Source organism: Chionomys nivalis, chromosome 7, assembly GCF_950005125.1.
Source record: "Chionomys nivalis chromosome 7, mChiNiv1.1, whole genome shotgun sequence".
NCBI lineage: Eukaryota > Metazoa > Chordata > Mammalia > Rodentia > Cricetidae > Chionomys > Chionomys nivalis.
Window position 1 is genome coordinate 50,596,385 of NC_080092.1, and position 21,694 is coordinate 50,618,078.

A 21,694-nucleotide genomic window follows, 5' to 3' on the forward strand; every position below is an offset into this window, starting at 1 on the left:
ATCTTTGTGGGATCTGCTCCAGCTTTGACTGCCAGCCACACCTGGTCTGAATTTACTTTATCTGTGAGGAGGGGTGGTTTTCACAGCCCTTAGTGTGTGTGTGTGTGTGCTGGGGTGTCTTCTGTTACTCCTTTTGCTCATACCCTGCTAGAAAATCAGAGGCCCCAGACCTCCCTTGAGACATTCAGTTGCAGGGTGAGGTCAGGTCTCACAATTGCCCTCCACCCCAGCGTCAGGATTCCAGTTATCAGTATTGTCCTGGCACCTGCCTTGGTTGCTTCTTGTTTTCCACCCTCAACCCTTTCCAGGAGCCAAGGGTGGGTCACCAGGTGTTGGGACCAGGTTGTAGGGTGAGACCTTAGGCTGTTTGAGGTAAGAACCGGTGCATCAGCTTCAAGAATGAGGGTGAGGTGTGGGTCTCGGTTGTGGGTGCCAAAAGAGGCAGGCGGCAGACGCCTTGGGGACAGCGGTGATTTGCGAACCAGGTTCACCACTAGGGCCCACAGACCCAGCTAGACGACCCCAGGCCCTGCAGCGCCCCGCCCCCGCGGTCCGCTAGCGACGTGTCGCCTGCCGCGCCCCGCCCCCGCCGCAGTGCCCGGATGCGGGTGACGTGCGGCCGCCATCTTCCAGTCCCGGGCAGCCAGCGCCAGTCGGAGCCAGCGCTAGCCGCCGCCGCCGCCGCCGCCGCCATCACTGCCTCTGCCAAGCCCTCTGCCCGCTACCCCCGCCATGTAAGTCGGGCGCCCGCCACTCGCCACCCGCGACGTTCTGCCCCGCGCGGGCCACCACCCCGAGGAGTGGGCCGGGAAACACGGGGGTCCCGCCCGCGCCTCTCACGCGGTGGACCAGGCTGGTGCCCATGACTGCGCCTGGACGCCCGGAACCGGTCCCAGGCGGTCTGGCCCGGGCGATGGCCGCGGGAGGGAGCGGACGCGGCGTCCACCCGCCCCGCCCCAGCCACCATGGCTGTCAGTCATTTCGGGTCGACCCCGAGCAGCGTCTCTGAGGTCGCTTTCATTTAACAGGCGGGGAAATTGAGGCACGAGGAGGGTCTCTCAAGGTCACGCAGCTCAACCGCAGCGGGGCCGTAGAGTGACAGGGTTTCCAATCGGGTGGCTTTTCCTCGCGCAAGGGAAGACTGGAGGGACTATGGATGGACAGGTGGATGGGTGGAGCCCGCGGTCCGAGGCTTCGGGCCCTGAATCCGTTTCTCCTTAGGTCGGCTACCGCTGCCACCGTCCCGCCTGCCGCCCCGGCCGGCGAGGGTGGCCCCCCTGCACCCCCTCCAAATCTTACCAGTAATAGGAGACTGCAGCAGACCCAGGCCCAGGTGGATGAGGTGAGTGTGTGTGTGTCAAAGGTGCAAGATGATGGGGTTGGCAGATAGGTGTGGGAGCCCATCTTGGCTTGAAGGTGATGACAGTTTACGCTTGTGGGTTTTGGGTCAGAGACCCACCGTGTCCCATCTGTTTCCCTGTCAGCATGCACTTGAAGGGTTATGGGGTGTTGATCAGTTGTGCTAGGCTGGGGTGTGCCAGCTGGGGCAGGTGTGCTCTGGTCATAGGCTGATCCATATAGAGGGTGTTGCTGTGGCATCTGAAGTGTATGGCTGCAGCATGCCCCTGATGTGTGCTCCTTGCATGTCCCCAGGTGTGCTAGGCATGTTCTATGTATGTCCTTGGCATGTTAGCCTGGAAACATCGGGTGCATGTTCCATGTGTGGCACAATGGGCACATGTTCAAGAAGTGCCCTCCTTGAGGCGTGCCTTGGCACACCCCCTGCCTCGTGGACCCCTCCCCCCAGGTGGTGGATATCATGAGGGTGAATGTGGACAAGGTCCTGGAGCGGGACCAGAAGCTGTCGGAGCTGGATGACCGTGCAGATGCTCTCCAGGCAGGGGCCTCCCAGTTTGAAACAAGTGCAGCCAAGCTCAAGCGCAAATACTGGTGGAAAAACCTCAAGGTAAGGGGGCAGGAGATGGGGACAGGTTGGAGGGCCAGTGGGCAACTGAGGGCGGCATCGTTCGCTCATTGACCCTCCCTCTCACTCCTAGATGATGATAATCTTGGGAGTGATTTGCGCCATCATCCTCATCATCATCATCGGTGAGTGGGGCAGGAGTGGCCAAGGCCCTTTCCCTGGAGAGGTAGAGGTTTTCCCTGTGGATTCTGGGTTTTGAAGGTCATTAACCTAGTTTTTACTCTTCAACGAAAACACATTTTGCTGCTATTGGCAGTTCTGATTCATCTAGAGCCAAAAAACTAGGCTGTTGTATAGTCTTACTTTGCCTGGTTCTGGGTAATTTCTGTTAAGATTTTGAAGATAATTCTACTGGGTGGGTCCCTGGCGCTCCACTGAGGACCCTTTGGGTCTAAGGGAGCCAAGTCTGGGGATCCTAGAACTGGGGAGTGGAAGACAGTGAGGGTTGAGGGGCTTGGATGCGACCAGGAAACCAAGTACTCCAGTCTTGGATGCCCAGTGGATTAAAGGTTCTGTGCTCCTTTGTCCTATTATGGAGTTTACAAACTCTTAATACCCACTTGTCAAGTTCCCTTTGTTCTATCAGTGAAGAAACTGAGGCTCAGAGAGGGGAAGGGATGCCAGCCAGCTGGGGAGTGGGGAGGTTTGGAACAGGGCCAGGCCTGACACACTGCTTCTTTCTCTTTCTATCCCTCTCCCTGGTCCTCCTCTCGCCCTCTCTCCACAGTTTACTTCAGCACTTAAATCCCTGAGGAGTCTGCCCTGCCTAAGAAGGGCCTCTCTCCCACCCCCAGCCGTTCCTCCACCTCTCAGCCATATCTTTCAGCCCCCCCCTCCCTTGGATCCGTGTGTGTGTGTCCGTGTGTGTGCCCCCTGTAAATAGCCAGCTGTTATTTATACATATATAATATTATATATATTTGGTCTGTTTGTAGTTTTATTACTAGAAGATTTTTTCCGGTTGTCCTTAACACCCCTTCCTGAGGTTCCCCTCACCTCTCTCTCTCTCATCCTCTGTCCCTTTTCCTCTTTTCCTGATAGCCCCAAGTCCCCTCATTTGCATCTGCTATGCAATAGCCCCTCTCCTCCTTCCCTTGGATTTAACTGGTCCTTCCCTAGCTTCCCTGTACAATTCCTGACCCTCCCAAAACAAAAAGCAAACTCCACAGAAACAAACCAAAACTCCCACCTGTCCAGGCTTCCCTAGGTTGCATCTTGTATCCCTTGGAAGGCTCTGAGACTGGTCCCACTTGGTCCTAAGAATTCCAAGGTTTTCTGGGAGCTTCCAAGATATTAATTAGCATATCATTTGCATACCAACATCTTTTGTGTATTCTTCCTTTTTGTTCCATCACTCTTCTCTGTGTTTTCTTTCTTTTCTGAAGAGTTTGTCTCCATTGGTCCTCTTACCACACTTCATTTGCACGACATTACCTGCAGGTGGTGGGGAGCCTAGGCTTTTGGGGAACCAGGCTGCTCTGGGCCCCAGAATTGCTTCCTCCCAGCCCCTCTAGTCTAGTTTACCTCCCTTACCCCATTTCCCAAACCTCTTGTACCCTCCTCTTCCTCCCCCCCAGCTGGTGTGTGTCTTGGAATTCAGTGTGTTATGATGGACCAATAATTCTGCCACTCGGGGTCTCTCCCTACATTCCTGCTCCCCAGTTTTCATGTGGGGCATTCAACTGACATTCCCAGGAGGTCTCCCTCCCTCCCCATCTGCCTGATCTGCCTCCTCCTCCCACCAGGAGAATTGGGGGCTGACCACAATCTGATTCCTTGAGGAGGGGTGGCTCCAGTGTGTGTGTGTCATCACTGCCTTGGGGAGGAGCAGGACAAACTAGAATCCCCCCAATTCCTGCCTGAAATCTCTGGCCTCTTACTTGCTAGAGGTTGGAATGAAAACTTTCCTCCCCAATCTGGGGGTGGGTGTTGCCCCCATCACTGCCCAGCTCCTCTGACTGCCCCCCTGTATTCAGGGTGGGGGTACTAGTCACTGCCAATACGTGTATGGGACTTGCTGGATGGTGGGGATCCTCACCTTTCTCCAGGACTGTTAAGCCCAGAGAGAGAGGGGGAGAGAGAGAAAGAGAGAGAGAGAGTGCAAGCTATTCCCTTTTTGGGTGAAATGATAGAAGAAGGATCTAGTCTTTTAAAATGGCACAGTTTTAGGGGTCTGAGGGTACAGCCCCTTAACCTACCACGGCGGGGGGAGTGTCCCCAAACTCTTCCCCTGTACACACCAGGTTTTCTATGTGGAGGGGAACCAAGGAGATCTAAACTGTGGTGTGAAAGGGTAGGAGAGATGCTGGGGGTGGGGGTGCTTGTGTTCTAGACCCCCAATATTATCCCAGTGTCCCCTGCCTTCCTTCTTCCCCTTCCCCATGCCCCCAATTCTGTGGCGCATCCAGATTGTGAAAATGTACAATAAACGTGTAATGAGTAACCAGGTGGTGTCTACAGTCTTTTTCTTAACCAGGATTAAGAGTATTGGATCTTCAGGTATAATGGAATGGGGTAGAAGAGATTCATTGGGAGGAGCTGGCCTGTTGCTGGAGGCCATGACCTCAATTGGGCCCTTAGAAAGTGTGATTCCCAAAGTGGCCATGTGGGGCACTAGGAGATGAGAATCACTAAGGAACCTGGTGTGTCTAAGCCAGATGAACTCTACAGCCTGAGGTTCCCAGCTCCCCACTCCTGCTACCATTGAATTCCTGGCTACCCTTTAGGCTCTTTCAAAGCCATCCTCTCCTGGGCTACTCTGTGGGGGCATTTCGTCCCCTTTCCAGCTCAGCACCAGACATCCAGATGAATGTTTGAGAGATCAGCTTGATGAGACAAAGCCAACTGTGGCATAAAGCTGGCTATAGATGGCATACTACCCTTGTAAAGTGTGATTGTCACTTCAGCCCCTTTCTTGAACTCTCAAAGCTCTGTAAATACCCTTGTCCCCATATATACACTGCAGGGGCATCACTGAGATGTAGCTGTGTAGGAAAGAGGCAGTGTTTCCCTCTGCATTCAGGGTGTAAGCGACTAGTCACTGCCAGTGTGTGTGGTACTTGCTGGATGTTGGTGATCCTTGCCTATCCAGGGCTGTTGAACCTAGAGAAAAATGAGTCTAAGAACCACTAGCGGGCCAGGTGTGGTGTGTGCCTTTAATCAAACATGCGGCCAGCCTAGTCTACATAGTGAGATCCTGCCTAAAGAAAAATAAAATAACTTTTTTTTGGGGGGGAGGGGGGAGACAGGGTGTCACCATGTAGCTCTGACTGCCCTGGAACTCATGTAGAGCAAGCTGGCCTTGAGATCCAAGTGCCTCTCTGACTCTTTCGTGCTGGGATTAAAGGTGTGTGCCACCTCACCTTGCCAAGAAATAAGAACTATTAGAGGCATTACTAAAAATAGATTTTTCATAATCCCAGCACTCGGGAGGCAGAGACAGGCGGATCTCTGTGAGTTCGAGACCAGCCTGGTCTACAAGAGCTAGTTCCAGGACAGGCTCCAAAGCCACAGAGAAACCCTATCTCGAAAAACCAAAAAAAAAAAAAAAAAAAAAAAAAAAAAAGAAAAATAGATTTTTCAGGTCCTTACATTGGAGATTATTCTAGAGGGTCTAAGGTGCCCAGGTGTCTTGTATTTAGCAGTACTCTATCCTAACTCCCTTTATGGAGAGTTTAAATATATTAGGCTTTTTGCATTTAATCCCTGAAATTACTTAGAGGTTTAAGCTTTCCATAGGCCCTAAGACATCGACATACCTTCACGGGTGTCAGAACTTTTTCATCAACATGTTAACATGGGAATTCTGATTATGTAACCCCTGCATCTTGTCTCTTGTGAGGTTATGAGTAGTGAGCCGGCCTTGGCAAGAAGCGTCTGGCACAGAAAACAGATAGGAGGCGGTCATTTTCACCATCATCGTCATACAATATAAAGACCTCTTCACGCTAATGCTCAGACTTAAGCTTTGGGGATAATCAGAGAAACAAAAGTCGGGCACCAGGAGCCTCTCGGGGTCTGTTTAGCGGGGACACTACGCCATAGCCTATCACATCTACGCCTGCGTACAAGTCACTCGGTACGCCTGCGCAGACTCCACAGTCTTGGGTAAGTGTCGTCAAGGAAAATCCCCAGCTTCTCGGTAAACAAGTTGCCTCGTGAGCCGGCCTGCACGTGTTCCCTACATCTCCGAGACCTCAGCCTATGAGAAAGTTTTTAGGGCAGGGCTAGCATCTGCGTCACTGACTTAGGTAGGGCGGGGTTGTTTCCACAGCCAATAAAAGCCTTGGGAGTGGGTGAGGGGTGTTGCTTCCGGTGGGATGTCCAATCAACGCGCTGAGTCGCCCCCTCCCTCACGTGGCCCTGTCACTACCGGTTGTCAAGTTATCCAATGGCAAGATGACTGCGCCCTGAAGTGCCAATGGTGGCTTTGCAAGGGCTTGTCGGCAGCACGCGGAGCGGGGCATGGGCTGGCGCTTCTAAGCCAATAAGCTTGGGAGGCGTGACAGAATGGGCAGAGGGAGGGCCTGGAGGAGCCTGTGGAGTAGCTACCCAATGTCCCCAATAGTGAAGAAATTTGGATTATGTATGTGTGCTGTCGAAACTGTGAGTAGCCCCCTACTCCGGGGCGGTCGAAGTGGTTTTTTTGTTTTGTTTTTGTTCTTCCTGTGGAGATGTGCTCGGCCAAAAGGGGTGTCGATGGCGTGGTGTGTGTGTGGGATCGTGCAAAGGCGTATTCGCTGCAGTAGGAGTGTTTGATGGTTGTGGGCTGCAAACTCAGCTCTAGGGGAACGTCAGTGGGAGGTACCAGTATCAGATGTCTCACCTCTCCAGGGTCCCCGGACCCCACTGCCTAGCGCGGAATGCTCAGAAACCCTCAGCCTCCCGAGCAAGCTGAGGCGCCTGCCTTAGGAAGCCTGAGAGCTGTTTAAGGTTGGGTGGACTCCTCTTGAAAGAGGCAGGGAGTCGGAGCCTGGAGAAAGGCCCTGCCTGGTAGGGCAGGTGGGAGCGTGGGGTGGTGACCCGAGAAAGGTTGGTGTGCCGATTTGTGTGACTCGCAGACTGTCGCATCACGACTCTGGGTTACTGTTTCACGCGGAAAGGACAGCATCGGGGTCTCAGAGACCTGCTTGCAAACAGAAATGGGCTAGCATTTTGTTGGTTTTGAAAGAAGAGGGTAGAGAGCTCAGTATCACCGGCTTGCCCACTCCTCTCGAGCTGCTAGAGGTGAGGAGGCACCAAAAAAGCTGCTCTGGTGTCTAGTCAGGCCTGGGGGAGGTGGGAGAGGGAGGAAGTGAGGTTCCTAGGAAAGCACTGTAGCTGGAGACTGGAGACTTCTCAAATGATCTCTATGCTTTTGAGCACTGGAAAAAAAAAAAAAGAACTGCGGTGGTGTGTGTGGAGTAGAAACAATGCCTTGAGATCAGGCTGAGAGGGAAGCAGCTTGTGTTCTAGGCACCAAACTTAGAAGCAGGGGACTGTTTGAGAGGTCCTGGCTTGTCAGTGCTGGAATGCAGAGTAGAGGCTCGGTAACCTCACAGGGGGCCTGAGGGTGGAAGGCAGAAGGACAAGCCATCATCAGAGCCTAAACCTCAGGCTCCATTATTAGGAAACTGAGAACATTTTATGAAGCAGAAAATTAAGGCAAGTGTAGTACTTCCTAAGTCTGAGTTTCCCTCTGAAAGGAGGGTGATACCTACCGTCAGTTGTTCTGGGGCTTAAAAAGGAACAGTATATGTAAAGTACTTAGTCTAACGCTTGGGTCATTTAAAACAGAAATTATAAGATAACAAAACGATAGTAATAGGGATTTATGTGACTGTTGTGGCTCGGAATAACCCTCATCTTCTGTTTTTCTGCAAGTTTTGATGACTCCTCTTTTCCCTCTTCCTGACTTTTCTGGTCTGCAGGCAGCAGCCCAAATTCCATCATCCCTCCCCTGTATTCCTCTCCCAAGATCTGGGCTCCAGACAGAGGCTACTTACTCTGTCCCAGTTTGACTCCCTCATCCTAAATCTAGCTCCCCCGACCCCCTCCCACCTATGCTGTGTTGTAATAGTAACTAGAAATCCCGCCTCTGAAAGGGGTCCCTCTAGGAAGGAGCAAAGGTGCGCGTTCCCTCGCTGAACCTGGGCCTCCGATTTACCCGCGGTGGCTCTTTGGTACTGGCCAGCAGCTGTGTACAGTTTGGTGAAAGGGAAAAGCCAAGGCCAGGAGCTGTAAGAGCCAGCTGGGAGCCCACCAACACGAATCTCGACTAGAGAGTCAGGCATGGGGTCAGGGAAGGGGGACCCCTTCCTCCTTCCTAACCGTCTCTCCAGGAATCCCTGGCTTTTGTACGGGACGGCTGTCGTTGGGTTGGGGGAGGCGCCAAGTCTGAGTGCATGTCCTGGGCCACCAGCCAAGAGAACACGATGTTCCCTAGTGCGCTGGCCACCGCCCTCTGGGGCTGGCTCCCTCCCAAACCGCTGCCTCTCCAGTCTCCCTGGCCCACATTCCCCCGGCTGCCTCGCCCCGCCTCCTTCCTCCGCTTTGACGTCAGCACTGTCTCCCGCCCCCTCTTCTCCATTGACGGCAGCAGAGCCTGGTTACTGTGGGGACGGTGAGACCTGACAACCTGGGCCTTGGGATCCGGTGGGGGCTGTTGGAGGGCTGAAACCCTTTGTCTGTGTAAATGGCAGATACGGAGGTGGGCGAGCGGTGGCTGTTTGGGTCAGAGGAGTCACACCTGAATCCTTGAGAGCTGTGGAGGGAGGGAGGGTCTGAAAAACAAAAAAGGAGAGAACAGAGTTACACACAGTACGAGGGGGCAGGAAAGCAGGATCATTTTCAGGAAGAGGAAGCTGAGGAGTCAGGCACACATGTCTTTTGTTTTCCGTTTTCCTGCGTCTGTCTTTCTGGGTTGTTTTATAACACTTCTGTGTCCCAGCTTTTCTACAGATCCCTGCCCCTCCGCCCGCTCTAAGGGAAACACTATTGTTAAGGAAAGCTTTAGCCACGTGACAGCGAGGGGCGTGCACTTACAGCTGATTATGTCAGAGGCTGCTTGGAGGCCTCTTCACCTGCCACCTACGTTTGCAGGGAACCCTGAGAGGAACTACTCAGCCCAGGTCTGGGTAGAGGGGACGGGACCCAGGCTGGCTCGTTACTCCTCTCCCAGCCAAGCCCCTGCTCTCTTTAAGAGTCAGCGCACCGCTTTTCTTTTTTAAATTGTATTTTGCTACCTCCTCTCCTCGCGAGGCTCCCTCTCTTACCTATCCTTGATGGAAACAAAGTCGTCATGTTTACCGACAGTCTCCTGGGTGTCAAGTCCCGACACTAGACTGACTTCCGTTATGGCAGAGCGTACAATGACATGAATGGGCTGCTGCTCGAACCTTCGCTTGCTTTTTCTAGACAGCAGGAATATAAAGCCCTTGCCACCCCACTTTTTTCTGTTTAGGGCCTCAGCTGCCTTCTCTGCTGCCCCCTTTGCAGTTCTGGTTTCCTGGCCCCCACGTTGGGGGCAGCCCTGAATGTGGGTGGCTGCATCCTCTGCAGAGAGGCAGTGCTAGTCACCAAGTAGGCTGCCTGGAGACCTTTTCTGTGATTGGCCATCGAGACACCTGCTTTTGTTTCCTTTCACTGTAGTCATTGGCTCTCGCTGTCCTTTCTATTATCTGTATCCTCCCATCACCCACTCACCCCTTAATGACACGTGGACCCTCAATTGCCCTTCTCCCAGGATCTGAAGTGTCAGATCAAGGGATTAGATTCTTTGAGACAAAGTTGGGGAGAAGCCAGGAAATATCAGTCTACATTTTTCTCTCTCCCACTCCCCATGGGTAGCTCCAGGACAGGTGTCTTGTTCTGCAAGGCTGGTCTGTTCCGGAAGTAGGTTTCTCTTGAACACCCACTGGGACCCAGACATTTTCCCTGAAAAGGAGTAGCTTCCTTCCCTTCACTTCCCCTTCGTTATTTACCGTGCGAGGCATCCTGAACCCATTGGCTGACTGAGCGCTGTCTGAGGCCCTTCAGGCCACCACCAGCACCCAAGTCCACGTGCAAGGATGTGTGTGACACAGCCCTGACCTCAGTGGGAGCCAGTAGCCAATCAGGTGCCAGGGAGAGATCCTTAGCCAACTGGGGGCGGGGCCTGCGGCTCTTCTGGCAGAAGGCCAATGAGGGGCAGGGCCTGGCATTATGCAATCCGCCTCCCAGCCTCTCGGAGCTTCTCGGTTGCGAGCTGAAACCGCAGGCGGCTGGAGGGCGCTCGAACGGCCAGGTAGGGATCTCTGCTGCAATCCTAGGGCTAGTCTTTGTCCCGGAGCTTGCCTAGCTACCCCTTCTTCCAATGTGATGGGTCATTTTCAGCTCTGGCGCTTGGACAACAAATCACTAATCCGCCTTTCTTGTCCCTGTCCACCCCTTCCCCGCCCCTGGGGCCCTAGGTGTTCAACCCTTCCCGGGTTGCCTGCGTTTCTTCCTCGCTCACCTACCTCCTGCTCTGCGTCTCCATCGCAGCCATCCTAAGCCCAACAATAAACCTTTAGCGAATGTGGCCCCTTACCCTTTCTTGTCACTCGGGGGGGGGGATCCTCGGGTTTACTCTGGCACAAAGACCCCTTTAGGTTTTTGCTCCCTGCCTTCCTCCCTCCAATTCCTGGCCCCATGCCGGTCGTGATGTCAGCCGCTTCATGCTGGAACATCCTGTTCCCAGTGCTATTGCTAGTTCTTGCTGTTGGCCACAGCCTCCCCTTTTCTCCTGGTGCTTGGAAAATACTTGGGATGGGGGTGTGGTTAGACAGGGAGTAGAGGAAAGAGCTATATGTTGGTTGTTATGTGTCCCCTACCTAAGGCGGCGGTAGCGTTAACTAAAAAAGTAGGGGACTGGAAAAGATGCTTGGGTCCCTGCCTGTGCCAAGTGGTAACTCCAGTCCTCATGTTCGGAAGTGGGCAGGGGCCCAAGAAAGAAAAGCAGTGTCTTGATCAGAGTGATGGAGCAAGGCAAGAGCTAGAATGGGGGCGTTTCCACAGAGAGTAGAGGCCGTGTACTTCTTCCTGGGGAGGCTAGAACCTGCTCCTGGAGTCCCTATAGCTCATCTCTTCACATGGCTCCTGGGCCTCTTCGGCCCTGGGAATTTGTTAAGATGGGTGACCCAGGGTCTTTGCAAGCCCGTGTTGGGAGTGGGTCGGTTTTCCACTTCCACAGCAATAGGGGGTGGGGGAAGGGTCGCTCCTGCCGTCCTGTGGTCCCTCCAGCAACCGCTGAGCTCAGCGGCTGACGTCGGTTTCCCAGGCGACCGTGGCTGTGGCGGAAGCGCGTGGTGGGGCCAGGCACATCGACGCGCATGTGCAGCGGGGGTGGCACCGCCCCCGGATAAAATTAGCCCGGAAGCCTAAATATAGGAGGCCATCAGCTCACCCCCTGCACTCTGAGGCCTCAGAGTCCCAGACCAAGTGGGGACCTGATAAGAATTTGGGGGATAGGAAACCTGCAAGCTTTGTCCCACAGCCATAGTTCTAGTTAATTGTTTAGGCTCTACCCACTCCACACTGGCAGAGGGCGGAAGAGAAGGCCTCAGAGAGTACCTTCCTACCTGTGGTATCCTAAGGGGACCGGGAAACAGAACTTAGCTCTCTTTCTAGTGCAAGCTCCAGGCCTGAGTCCCACCAGTGAGGGACAGGAAGGACTGCCTGTTGCCAGCAGGTACTCAGCTTCGCTAAACCTTCCTTCTTGGTTTCTTTTTCTAGGTGCTGTGATTAAATTAGTAAGCCCTCAGAGACAGGCATCCCACCTTCCTTATCCAGGCCTCAAAAGCCCCCCGTTGTGCACCCGTGGTGGCCTCTTCACCTTCCCTGTCTTGTCCTCCGCTGCATGGCCCAAACATGAGTGGCCCCCTAGAAGGGGCTGATGGGGGAGGAGACCCCAGGCCCGGAGAACCTTTTTGTCCAGGAGGAGTCCCATCACCTGGGGCCTCCCAGCACCGGCCTTGTCCAGGGCCCAGCCTGGCTGATGACACCGACGCAAACAGCAATGGCTCAAGTGGCAATGAATCCAATGGACACGGATCCAGGGGTGCGTCTCAGCGGAGTTCTCATAGCTCCTCTTCTGGCAATGGCAAGGACTCAGCCCTGCTGGAGACCACTGAGAGCAGCAAGAGGTGTGTGCTTGCGTGTGTGCGTGTGTGTGCTTGTACTTCGGAGTCTAGCAGTGCTAGCACGGTGCTGTTGATCACATGGCCCTCACCTTGGACTGTTGCTTCTTTTCTAGTACAAATTCCCAGAGCCCATCCCCACCAAGCAGTTCCATTGCGTATAGCCTCCTGAGTGCCAGCTCGGAGCAGGACAACCCGTCTACCAGTGGCTGCAGGTGTGTGGCGTGAGTGCTGCGGGAGATGCCAGGGGATCAGGGCTGGACTCTGGGGCTAATGTCTTTACCCCTTCGTTCCTTGTGGGCCTTGTAGCAGTGAACAGTCAGCTCGGGCCAGGACCCAGAAGGAACTCATGACTGCACTTCGGGAGCTCAAACTTCGACTGCCACCGGAACGTCGGGGCAAGGGCCGCTCTGGGACCCTGGCCACACTGCAGTATGCCTTGGCATGTGTCAAGCAGGTGCAGGGTGAGTGGAACTTCCTGACAGTGTGGTCGGGGCATGAACTATTGTAAGTTCCATTCCCCTTACTGAGATGGCTTGAATACCCTTGTCCACAGCCAACCAGGAGTATTATCAGCAGTGGAGTCTGGAGGAGGGCGAGCCTTGTGCCATGGACATGTCTACTTACACCCTGGAGGAACTGGAGCATGTCACATCTGAATACACTCTTCGCAACCAGGTCAGTGGCAGCTTGGGTCCTCTGTTCTCACACACCCTCATTGCCATTCCTACAGCTGCTAAGTCTCCACTTCATCTTGGTCTCCTAGGATACCTTCTCTGTGGCTGTGTCCTTCCTGACAGGCCGGATTGTCTATATTTCTGAGCAGGCAGCTGTCCTGCTGCGTTGCAAGCGAGATGTGTTTCGGGGTGCCCGCTTCTCGGAGCTCCTAGCTCCCCAGGATGTGGGTGTCTTCTATGGCTCCACTACACCATCTCGACTGCCCACTTGGGGCGCTGGGACCTCTACAGGTAAGGTGCCCTATGCTATGCAGAGGACGGAACAGCTTCGGGAAGCTGCTGCTGTGAGCAGCCTGAACCTAGGCTCCTATCAGCCCAAGAAAGGAATGGCACTGTGCTTACGGTCATTCTCATCCGTTCTAGGGTCAGGCCTCAAAGACTTCACCCAGGAGAAGTCTGTCTTCTGCCGAATCAGGTAGGTAGGGGAGTAGGAGGCAGGCCTGCTCTCCTATTCACCCGTTATCTCTGTGATGAACAAGAGGGTGGGTGGTTTTCCCCTGGAAACCGCTAACCTTCATCTTTCCTTCGCCAGAGGCGGTCCTGACCGGGATCCAGGGCCGCGGTACCAACCTTTCCGCCTCACCCCATATGTGACCAAGATTCGGGTCTCAGATGGGGCCCCTGCACAGCCATGCTGCCTGCTCATTGCGGAGCGCATCCACTCTGGCTATGAAGGTGCTTAGGCTAGGGCCCTGGCCCTGGGGGAGATGGGAGGACGGTTTTCCCTCCAGGATGGGGTGAGGTACAAGCGGGGTCCTTAGGGTTTAGGAAGGTTGTCAGGAAGAGGGGTCAGGCCGTGCTGAGGTAGGGTAGGATGAAATCACTGAGCTGTGACAGGTGATTCTCAGTGTCATCTCTGGTGTGAGTCACCAGATGACTCAGGCTCTCCGGGGGCCATCGAGCCAGGTCTGAGCTGAGAGGAGGAATGCCGGGCAGCAGACCCTCGGCAGAGAGGAGGGCTGAGCAGCTAGCCCTCTGAATGAAACCTCCACGTTCTGTGCTGCAGCTCCACGGATCCCTCCTGACAAGAGGGTCTTCACCACACGACACACACCCAGCTGCCTCTTCCAGGATGTAGATGAAAGGTAAGGTAAAGACATGAGGAAGGTGGGTAACTAGGGCCAACCCGTGGTCTGACAGCTCCTCTCATTGCAGGGCTGCGCCGCTGCTGGGCTACCTGCCCCAGGATCTCCTGGGGGCTCCAGTGCTCCTCTTTCTGCATCCTGAGGACCGACCCCTCATGCTGGCCATTCATAAGAAGAGTGAGTTCTCCTCATCTTGCTCTCCTGCCCTGCTTGTCCCCAGGGTTGCTTAACTGCCCTTGCGGTGGTGTCGCTCAATGCTTTGGTCTCTTGTGTGTCTACGTGTGCCTCTCTCTCCTCCTTACTTTATTCCGTTCTCCCACCCACTAACACCACTTCCTTTCCTGCTCCCACAGTTCTGCAGCTGGCAGGCCAGCCCTTTGACCACTCTCCTATTCGCTTCTGTGCTCGGAATGGGGAATATGTCACCATGGACACCAGCTGGGCTGGCTTTGTACACCCCTGGAGTCGCAAGGTGGCTTTCGTGTTGGGCCGCCATAAAGTGCGCACGTAAGTGTGCCATTTCTCTGAGCTGGCACTGGGGATGGGGCAGTAGGACAGGATCAAGGAAAGGACTGTACACCCTTACCATCCTGCAGGGCACCCCTGAATGAGGACGTCTTCACTCCTCCAACCCCCAGCCCGGCTCTGTCGCTGGACTCCGATATACAGGAGCTCTCGGAGCAGATCCATCGACTGCTGTTGCAAGTGAGAGTTGAGGAAGGCCTCAAGAGTGAAGTGGTCCGGGGCAGGATGTAGACATCTAACCAACCCATCTTTCTCCTTGTTGCAGCCTGTGCACAGCTCCAGCCCCACAGGACTCTGTGGAGTTGGCCCTCTGATGTCCCCCGGTCCTCTCCATAGCCCTGGCTCCTCCAGTGATAGCAATGGGGGTGATGCTGAGGGGCCTGGGCCTCCTGCTCCAGTGAGTAGCCTTCTCCCAAGTCACCTTTCTCATGGTCTGCTCTCTTGGGACATTGCCTGTTCCTCATGCTACCATTGCCTAGGCTCCCAGGTCTTCTTAGTGATACTTGGGCCCCTGGCAATAGCACCCCAATGCTGCCCAGTGCTCTGCTGTCCCACAGGTGACTTTCCAGCAGATCTGTAAGGATGTGCATATGGTGAAGCACCAGGGACAACAGCTCTTCATTGAGTCCCGGGCCAAGCCTCCTCCTCGGCCCCGCCTCCTTGGTAAGTTGGTAACATAGTAGAGCTCAGGGATGGGGATTAAAGCCTCAGGTTCCCCTTACCCTCATTCCTAACCCACCTACCTTTTCTTCTCCTTGTCCCTGCTACAGGTACATTCAAGGCCAAAGTCCTTCCCTGCCAGTCCCCAAACCCTGAACTGGAGATGGCCCCTGCTCCCGACCAAGCCCCACTAGCCTTGGCCCCTGAGGAGCCAGAGAGGAAGGAAGCCTCCAGCTGTTCCTACCAGCAGATCAATTGCCTGGACAGCATCCTCAGGTAAGGCCTGCCAGTCACCTTCTCTCTCAGGCTTTCTTTCCTGCCCTAGGCCCTGCCCTTAAACTCTTTGCTTTGTCCGCCCCAGGTATTTGGAGAGCTGCAACATCCCCAGCACAGCAAAGCGTAAATGTGCCTCCTCCTCTTCCTGCACTGCCTCCTCCGCCTCTGATGACGACAAGCAGAGGGCGGGCCCAGTTCCTGTGGGGACCAAGAAAGGTAAAGACAGTGCATGCCTGGCTCCCATTGCCCTTGCAGTCCTGGTAATCCTGAGCCTTTACACTTCTGCCTTGGGGGCTCCTACCTGCTCTTCCCGTCCCTCCTTTCTTGCCTCCTGATCTCCAGGTTCCTCCCTCTAGCCAGTCCTTCCCCACACTTCCCTGGGATTCCCTCTCCGGACCTTCCAGGGGTAGGGTGGGTAACCAGTGCCATCTCTCCACACAGATCCGACGTCAGCAGTGCTGTCTGGGGAGGGGGCCACTCCTCAGAAGGAGCCAGTGGTGGGAGGCACCCTGAGCCCGCTCGCCCTGGCCAATAAGGCAGAGAGCGTGGTGTCTGTCACCAGTCAGTGTAGCTTCAGCTCCACCATCGTCCATGTGGGAGACAAGAAGCCCCCGGAGTCGGGTATGGGCATGAGTGAGGGGTAGTGACTGGGCCCCACTTGATCCCTCTCTTTTCTCCCTGCCTTTCTCCCCCTTCCCCCAGTGGAGAGAAGGAGGCCACCTTAGCTCCTCACTGTCTACCCTGCTAACCTCCGATGCTTGCTCCCCACCCCCACCCCAACCCCATTCTTCTTCCTGTGTTCTTACTGTCAGTTGAACCATAAAAGCAGGGTGTAAGGGGAAGGGGGCCAACACGGAGGTGCTGACCATAGAGGAACTAAAGCAAGGAATAGGAAGACTCTTCAGGATCTTTGGGCAGACCTTAAACGAGTGAAAAGCAAGATATGGGCTTCCTTTAGGCAAAGGTGTTACCCCAGGGGTTCTTGCAGGGTCTTGCCTATGGATGGGGACTGAGCATCCTCTTTTCTCCTGAGATAGTTTTGCATGGGAAGAAGAGTCCAGGTCTAGCTCTTGGCGGGGAGGTTGTGGTGTGATGTGCTGATGTCTGAGATGTTTCTCACCACTTTTTCCCCATCTCACTTTCCTTAGACATCACCATGATGGAGGACCTGCCTGGCCTAGCCCCTGGCCCAACCCCTAGCCCAGCCCCCAGCCCCACAGTAGCTCCTGACCCAGCCCCAGATGCTTACCGCCCAGTGGGTCTGACCAAGGCCGTGCTGTCCCTGCACACACAAAAGGAAGAGCAGGCCTTCCTCAGCCGCTTCAGAGACCTTGGCAGGCTTCGTGGACTTGACAACTCTTCTGTGGCGCCCTCCGCCCCTGGCGAGCGAGGTAGCCACCTGGGCCTTCTTTGAGATGCTTTTTATGCAGCCAGCCTAGGGCCAGGTGCTGAGGGTGGTCATGTGGTGGTGAGGGAGATGTTTCTGCCCTGGGACCCAGGCTGATGCAGTCTGCACCCTCAGGAGCCCTGTTTAGATGCCTAGATAGCTTCTTCCTGCTAGGCCAGGCTTCCGGGCTGGAAGCTGAGGAGGGAAGCTTGGGGGGCTGGCAGGTGAAAGTGCTCTGTTCCAGGTAAGCTCCTCGAGTCCTAGCCTGGGAATGGGCAAAAGTTGCCCTCACATGGGACTCAGCATCACTGATGGCGATCTGCAGAGACTGGGCCACTCTCGGATGGGGCTGGACTTCCAGGTGGAAAGTAGTCCGTCTAAGTACCTGCAGGAGACCTCTGCAGGCAGCTGCAGGACATAGGACTGAGGCCTGGCCTATTCTGCCCACCAAATTGCTCCATTGTGAGTTAGGCAGAGCACAGCTTCAACTGGCAGGACAAGTATCCAGGCTGACCCAGCCTGAGGGATTTTGGCAGAAGTACTGAAGTCACCTGCCTATTCATCCATGGACCCCATTCTGCCTTCTCTTATCCACCAGTGTGCCTCTGTTTTGCACACCCCCAGCTTGACCCTCATGTAACCTTGCCCCTTGCCCTTCCCTGGCTTCTTTCACAATAACACCCTCCCCCACCCCCCGGCTCCTGTTATTCGTCCCTGAAACTTTCCTTACTTTCTAGCTTCTGGTTTGTTTTTTTGCATGCAGGCTGAGCAGCTCTTTCGGCCCTTTGCCTGTCCTTCTCAGTGTGTTAGGGCAGTGGAGGTGGCAGGCTCCTTGCTAACCCTGGTCTTTCCCCCACAGGCTGCCACCATGGCCCCATGCCCCCTGGTCGCCGACACCACTGCAGATCCAAAGCAAAACGTTCTCGTCACCACCAGACCCCCCAGCCTGAAGCTCCTTGCTATGTCTCCCATCCTTCCCCTGTGCCCTCTTCTGGACCCTGGCCACCCCCACCAGCCACTACCCCCTTCCCAGCAGTGGTCCAACCCTACCCACTCCCAATGTTCTCCCCTCGAGGAGGTCCCCAACCTCTTCCCCCTGCCCCCACATCTGTGTCCCCTGCTACTTTCCCTTCTCCCTTGGTGACTCCAATGGTGGCCTTGGTGCTCCCTAACTATCTATTCCCTGCCCCACCTAGCTATCCATATGGGGTATCCCAGGCCCCTGCTGAGGGGCCACCTACTCCTTCCCACTCGCCTTCTCCATCCCTGCTCCCACTGGCCCCTAGCCCCCCGCACCACCCAGACTCCCCACTGTTCAACTCAAGATGCAGTTCCCCACTTCAGCTCAATCTGCTGCAGCTTGAGGAGTCCCCCCGCACTGAGGGGGGTGCTGCTGCAGGGGGCCCTGGAAGCAGTGCTGGGCCCCTCCCTCCCAGTGAGGAGGCTGCTGAGCCAGAGGCCAGACTGGTGAGCAACAAGTCCCTCTTCCCCCTCTCCCAGTACCCTCAGCCCTTGCTCCTCTTCTGCCTGGGTCAGTTCTCAGCTTCCTGGAGTTGCTGTGGGTGGGTGGGGTCCAAGCGGAGTTTGTGAGTGGAGCAGAAATCAGCTGCCTCCTCTGGGAAGGGACGGTTCTGTCCGACAGGTGGCGAGGATGTCACAGTGTACATCAGTGTACATTCTGAGAGTGTATCTGCCTCTTGGGAAGGGTCTGCATTATGTTCCCTGCTACTCCTCAGCTCTCTCCTCTCAGCTTGGCCCTGTGTCATGGAGCAAGGAGCAAAGATCTGTTGGGTTGGGTGTGTCTCCTCTGGTTCTCCTCGGCAGTAGAAGCAGTTAAGAAGCCACAGCGTTGCCTTCTTACTGCCTTCCTGTCCCCCTCCACTCCCCTCTGTCTCCAGGTGGAGGTAACCGAGTCCTCCAATCAGGACGCACTTTCAGGCTCCAGCGATCTGCTGGAGCTACTGCTACAAGAAGATTCCCGCTCTGGCACAGGCTCTGCAGCCTCGGGCTCCCTGGGCTCTGGCTTAGGCTCTGGGTCTGGTTCAGGATCCCATGAAGGGGGGAGCACCTCAGCCAGCATTACTCGTGAGTGTAGGACAGAGATGGGGAGGTGGGAAGCTAAGCCCCAGTTTGACCTAATTTGTTAAGACCAGGGGTTGGACACAGTGGGCCTTAGAGAGTGGCCTGGTAAAGCCTCTCAGGGTGGATGTGTTAGCCAGACTGGCTCCATTGGCCTTCCCCACTCCTCCACAGGCAGCAGTCAAAGCAGCCACACAAGCAAGTACTTTGGTAGCATTGACTCTTCAGAGGCTGAGGCGGGTGCTGCTCAGGCCAGGACTGAGCCTGGGGACCAGGTCATCAAGTATGTGCTCCAGGATCCCATCTGGCTGCTCATGGCCAATGCTGACCAGCATGTCATGATGACTTACCAGGTGCCCGCCAGGTGAGCTTTAGAGGCCTCATCGTCTTCCCTTTCAGAGCAGCACAGACTAGCCTCCCTGCACGACCCAGGTATCTGAGGTTCTTTCTGGGGCGGGTCTGACCTGGAGGTGCCCGTTGTGACCCATCAGTAGTTGAGAGTAGCTTTCCTGGTATTGAAATCTTACTTGCCTTCAGGGAGGGCACAGAAGACAGTGGGTTAAGGGATTGTATTTAAAGATGAATGGCAGCATCATGGGTCTGGATCCTAGCCTCTACCATCTTCACACAGGGACACGGCCTCTGTGCTGAAGCAAGACCGGGAGAGGCTCCGGGCCATGCAGAAGCAACAGCCACGGTTCTCGGAGGACCAGCGGCGGGAACTGGGTGCTGTGCACTCCTGGGTCCGGAAGGGCCAGCTGCCTCGAGCCCTTGATGTCATGGTGAGAGAAGTCTGGGAAGCCAGGAGAGACTAGGGTGGAAGAAACTGAGCTCAAGTTCAAGGGATAGAGGAGTAAAGTCTGGTCTCAGTGTCTTTGGATCATTAATTCTGAAGGATGCTAATCCCCTGAATCTGTTGTTGGATTATGTAATTTTAAACCACATTACCTCATGAGTTTTCACAGAACTTGTCTGGTCCCTCATACCATCCCATAGTAGTGGGGAGCACTTTCTTAAAAATTTTCAGATTTCTGTATATAATTGTTTTTGTCTGCATATATGTCCATATAGCACATGTGTGCCTGGTTCTGTGTCCATGGAGGTCAGAAGCGGGAGCTCGGGAACTGGAGTTAAGGATGGTTGAGCACCATGTGGGTACTGATGTCTGAAGCTGGGCTCTCTAGCCCTTTCACTGGAGGATTTTCCAACCTTGTTAGCCCTTAGCCACATGTGTGGACTGGTTTCTTGGGAGATTATTTTGGGACTCGGGGTTAGGTTAAGGTTGGGATGCTGGGCTTGCCAACTCCCACTGAGGAACCTGCTTAACTCATGTCCTGCTTTCCCTCTAAGGCTTGTGTGGACTGCGGTAGCAGCGTTCAAGATCCTGGCCATTCGGATGACCCCCTCTTCTCAGAACTGGATGGATTGGGGCTGGAGCCCATGGAGGAGGGTGGAGGCGAGGGTGGTGGTGGTGGTGATGCTGGTGGTGGTGCTGGTGAGGAGGCCCAGACCCAAACTGGGGTTAAGGGCTCAAGCTCTCAGGACTCTGCCATGGAGGAAGAAGAACAAGGTGGGAACTCATCCAGTCCAGCTTTACCTGCAGAAGAAAACGGCACCAGCTAGTCTCCATTTTGGGGTCACTTACAGCAGTCTATGAGAGGCTTCCTTTTCAACCATGTTGGGGTTCTTAGAACTCAAGATATGGCCGGACCAACCAATAGGAAACTGCCCCAGCTTCTCCCCACACAGGGGGCAGGACCCCCACTACCAGTCCAGGACCCAGGAGCTGCCTCTGGCCTCTTAGCAGAGAGCGGAAGATTTCAGCCCAGTTTGGAGGATTGTCCGTCCCCACCCTGCTGAGGAGACCTTCCCTCATCCAGTTCAGGTGGCTGACAAGCTGCTGAATCGGCCTCTTCAAATCTCAGCTGAGCCTGAGTCCCAGTCAGAGGGTTGGGGCCGCACTTATTTATTGGGGGAGACAGCTCACTCTCCTACCTCATCTCAAGATGGGAGGAGGGGAGCCTGGGGTCCATGTAGGACCCAGGGGTTTTGAACCCCTAGCTGCTCCAGGGTAGGGGAGGTTGGTGGACCATGGAGTCCCTGGTGCTGCCCCTCAGGTGGGACCCAGGTGTTCTCAGCTCTACCCTCTACCAATGGCATTTGTGTTTTTGATATTGTGTCTGTTATTTTTTTTTAAATACAAAATGAAAAACCAAAACTCAAGACTTTGTGGAATGAAGTCGGGAGTTTGGGTGAGGGGAGGATTGTCCCTACCACCAGCAAGATTGTAATAGGTGGGTTGATGAGCACTATTCGGGCTTTGCACACACAATAGAACTACACTCTACCGTTACCTTAGTTAGCTTGGTTATCCTGAGACGCCGAGAAGCAAGAAGAATGTGGTTAAGGTCTCTGGCAAGCTCCAGTCTCAGCTACCGTGGCAGAAGCACGTGGGAGCGCTGGGAAACCCGTGGTAGTTTAGCTGAATTCTTTAGCCTCACCTGAATACACCAGCGGAAGTAGCTCTTCAGCTGGTCAGTTTGGGTCGCTAAGACATCAGACCTTTCACTCCTGCAAGGAAGGAGCCCGAGTGGGTTGAATCAACCGAGGTACAGTTCAGATTTTTGGACTTCACTTTTCCCTGCCCACCTCCCGTCAGTAACAGCTGGTCCTAGAAGCGCCAAGCATACCCGTTGGCGCCGTGGCTTAGCTGGTTAAAGCGCCTGTCTAGTAAACAGGAGATCCTGGGTTCGAATCCCAGCGGTGCCTGACTTGCCTGGGACGTGGTATATTATTGCCGAATTATTGACGTCTGCCGCGAAGGC

At 54.8% G+C, this 21,694-nt stretch overlaps 2 protein-coding genes and 1 non-coding gene across 4 annotated transcripts; all 3 read left to right on the forward strand.

Moving 5' to 3' along the window:
• The first annotated feature begins 575 nt into the window (after positions 1-575).
• Positions 576-4,431, forward strand: Vamp2 (vesicle associated membrane protein 2). Its single transcript, XM_057776577.1, has 5 exons — positions 576-734; positions 1,222-1,342; positions 1,808-1,966; positions 2,058-2,109; positions 2,712-4,431. Coding segments are annotated over exons 1-5 (351 nt in total). The 5' UTR covers positions 576-732; the 3' UTR covers positions 2,729-4,431.
• A 2,065-nt stretch (positions 4,432-6,496) lies between these two features.
• Positions 6,497-21,587, forward strand: Per1 (period circadian regulator 1). 2 transcript variants are annotated; one of them, XM_057773682.1, is made up of 23 exons: positions 6,497-6,589; positions 11,717-12,126; positions 12,237-12,335; positions 12,430-12,584; positions 12,677-12,798; positions 12,887-13,088; positions 13,221-13,272; positions 13,390-13,532; positions 13,864-13,942; positions 14,013-14,119; positions 14,296-14,449; positions 14,539-14,647; positions 14,733-14,864; positions 15,025-15,130; positions 15,238-15,403; positions 15,489-15,619; positions 15,845-16,024; positions 16,552-16,794; positions 17,650-18,257; positions 18,689-18,875; positions 19,044-19,233; positions 19,501-19,651; positions 20,220-21,587. In XM_057773682.1, exons 2-23 carry the CDS (start codon positions 11,852-11,854, stop codon positions 20,490-20,492), a joined length of 3,864 nt encoding a protein of 1,287 aa, XP_057629665.1. In that variant the 5' UTR covers positions 6,497-6,589; positions 11,717-11,851; the 3' UTR covers positions 20,493-21,587. The 2 variants fall into 2 exon arrangements, with proteins under 2 accessions (XP_057629665.1, XP_057629664.1); XM_057773681.1 differs by lacking the exon at positions 6,497-6,589 and adding an exon at positions 6,612-10,247.
• Trnat-agu (transfer RNA threonine (anticodon AGU)) lies at positions 21,565-21,638 on the forward strand. Its single transcript has one exon. It is a non-coding gene; the product is annotated as a tRNA-Thr (tRNA).
• The last annotated feature ends 56 nt before the right edge of the window (positions 21,639-21,694 follow it).

Coding starts and splice junctions, on each gene's coding strand:
- Vamp2 (XM_057776577.1), top strand. Junction 1,343..1,807: donor CCCAGGCCCAGGTGGATGAG/GTGAGTGTGTGT, acceptor CCCTCCCCCCAG/GTGGTGGATATCATGAGGGT. Junction 1,967..2,057: donor ACTGGTGGAAAAACCTCAAG/GTAAGGGGGCAG, acceptor TCTCACTCCTAG/ATGATGATAATCTTGGGAGT.
- Per1 (XM_057773682.1), top strand. CDS start 11,852: ATGAGTGGCCCCCTAGAAGGGGCTGATGGGGGAGGAGACCCCAGGCCC. Junction 18,876..19,043: donor CACCTCAGCCAGCATTACTC/GTGAGTGTAGGA, acceptor ACTCCTCCACAG/GCAGCAGTCAAAGCAGCCAC. Junction 19,234..19,500: donor ACTTACCAGGTGCCCGCCAG/GTGAGCTTTAGA, acceptor ATCTTCACACAG/GGACACGGCCTCTGTGCTGA.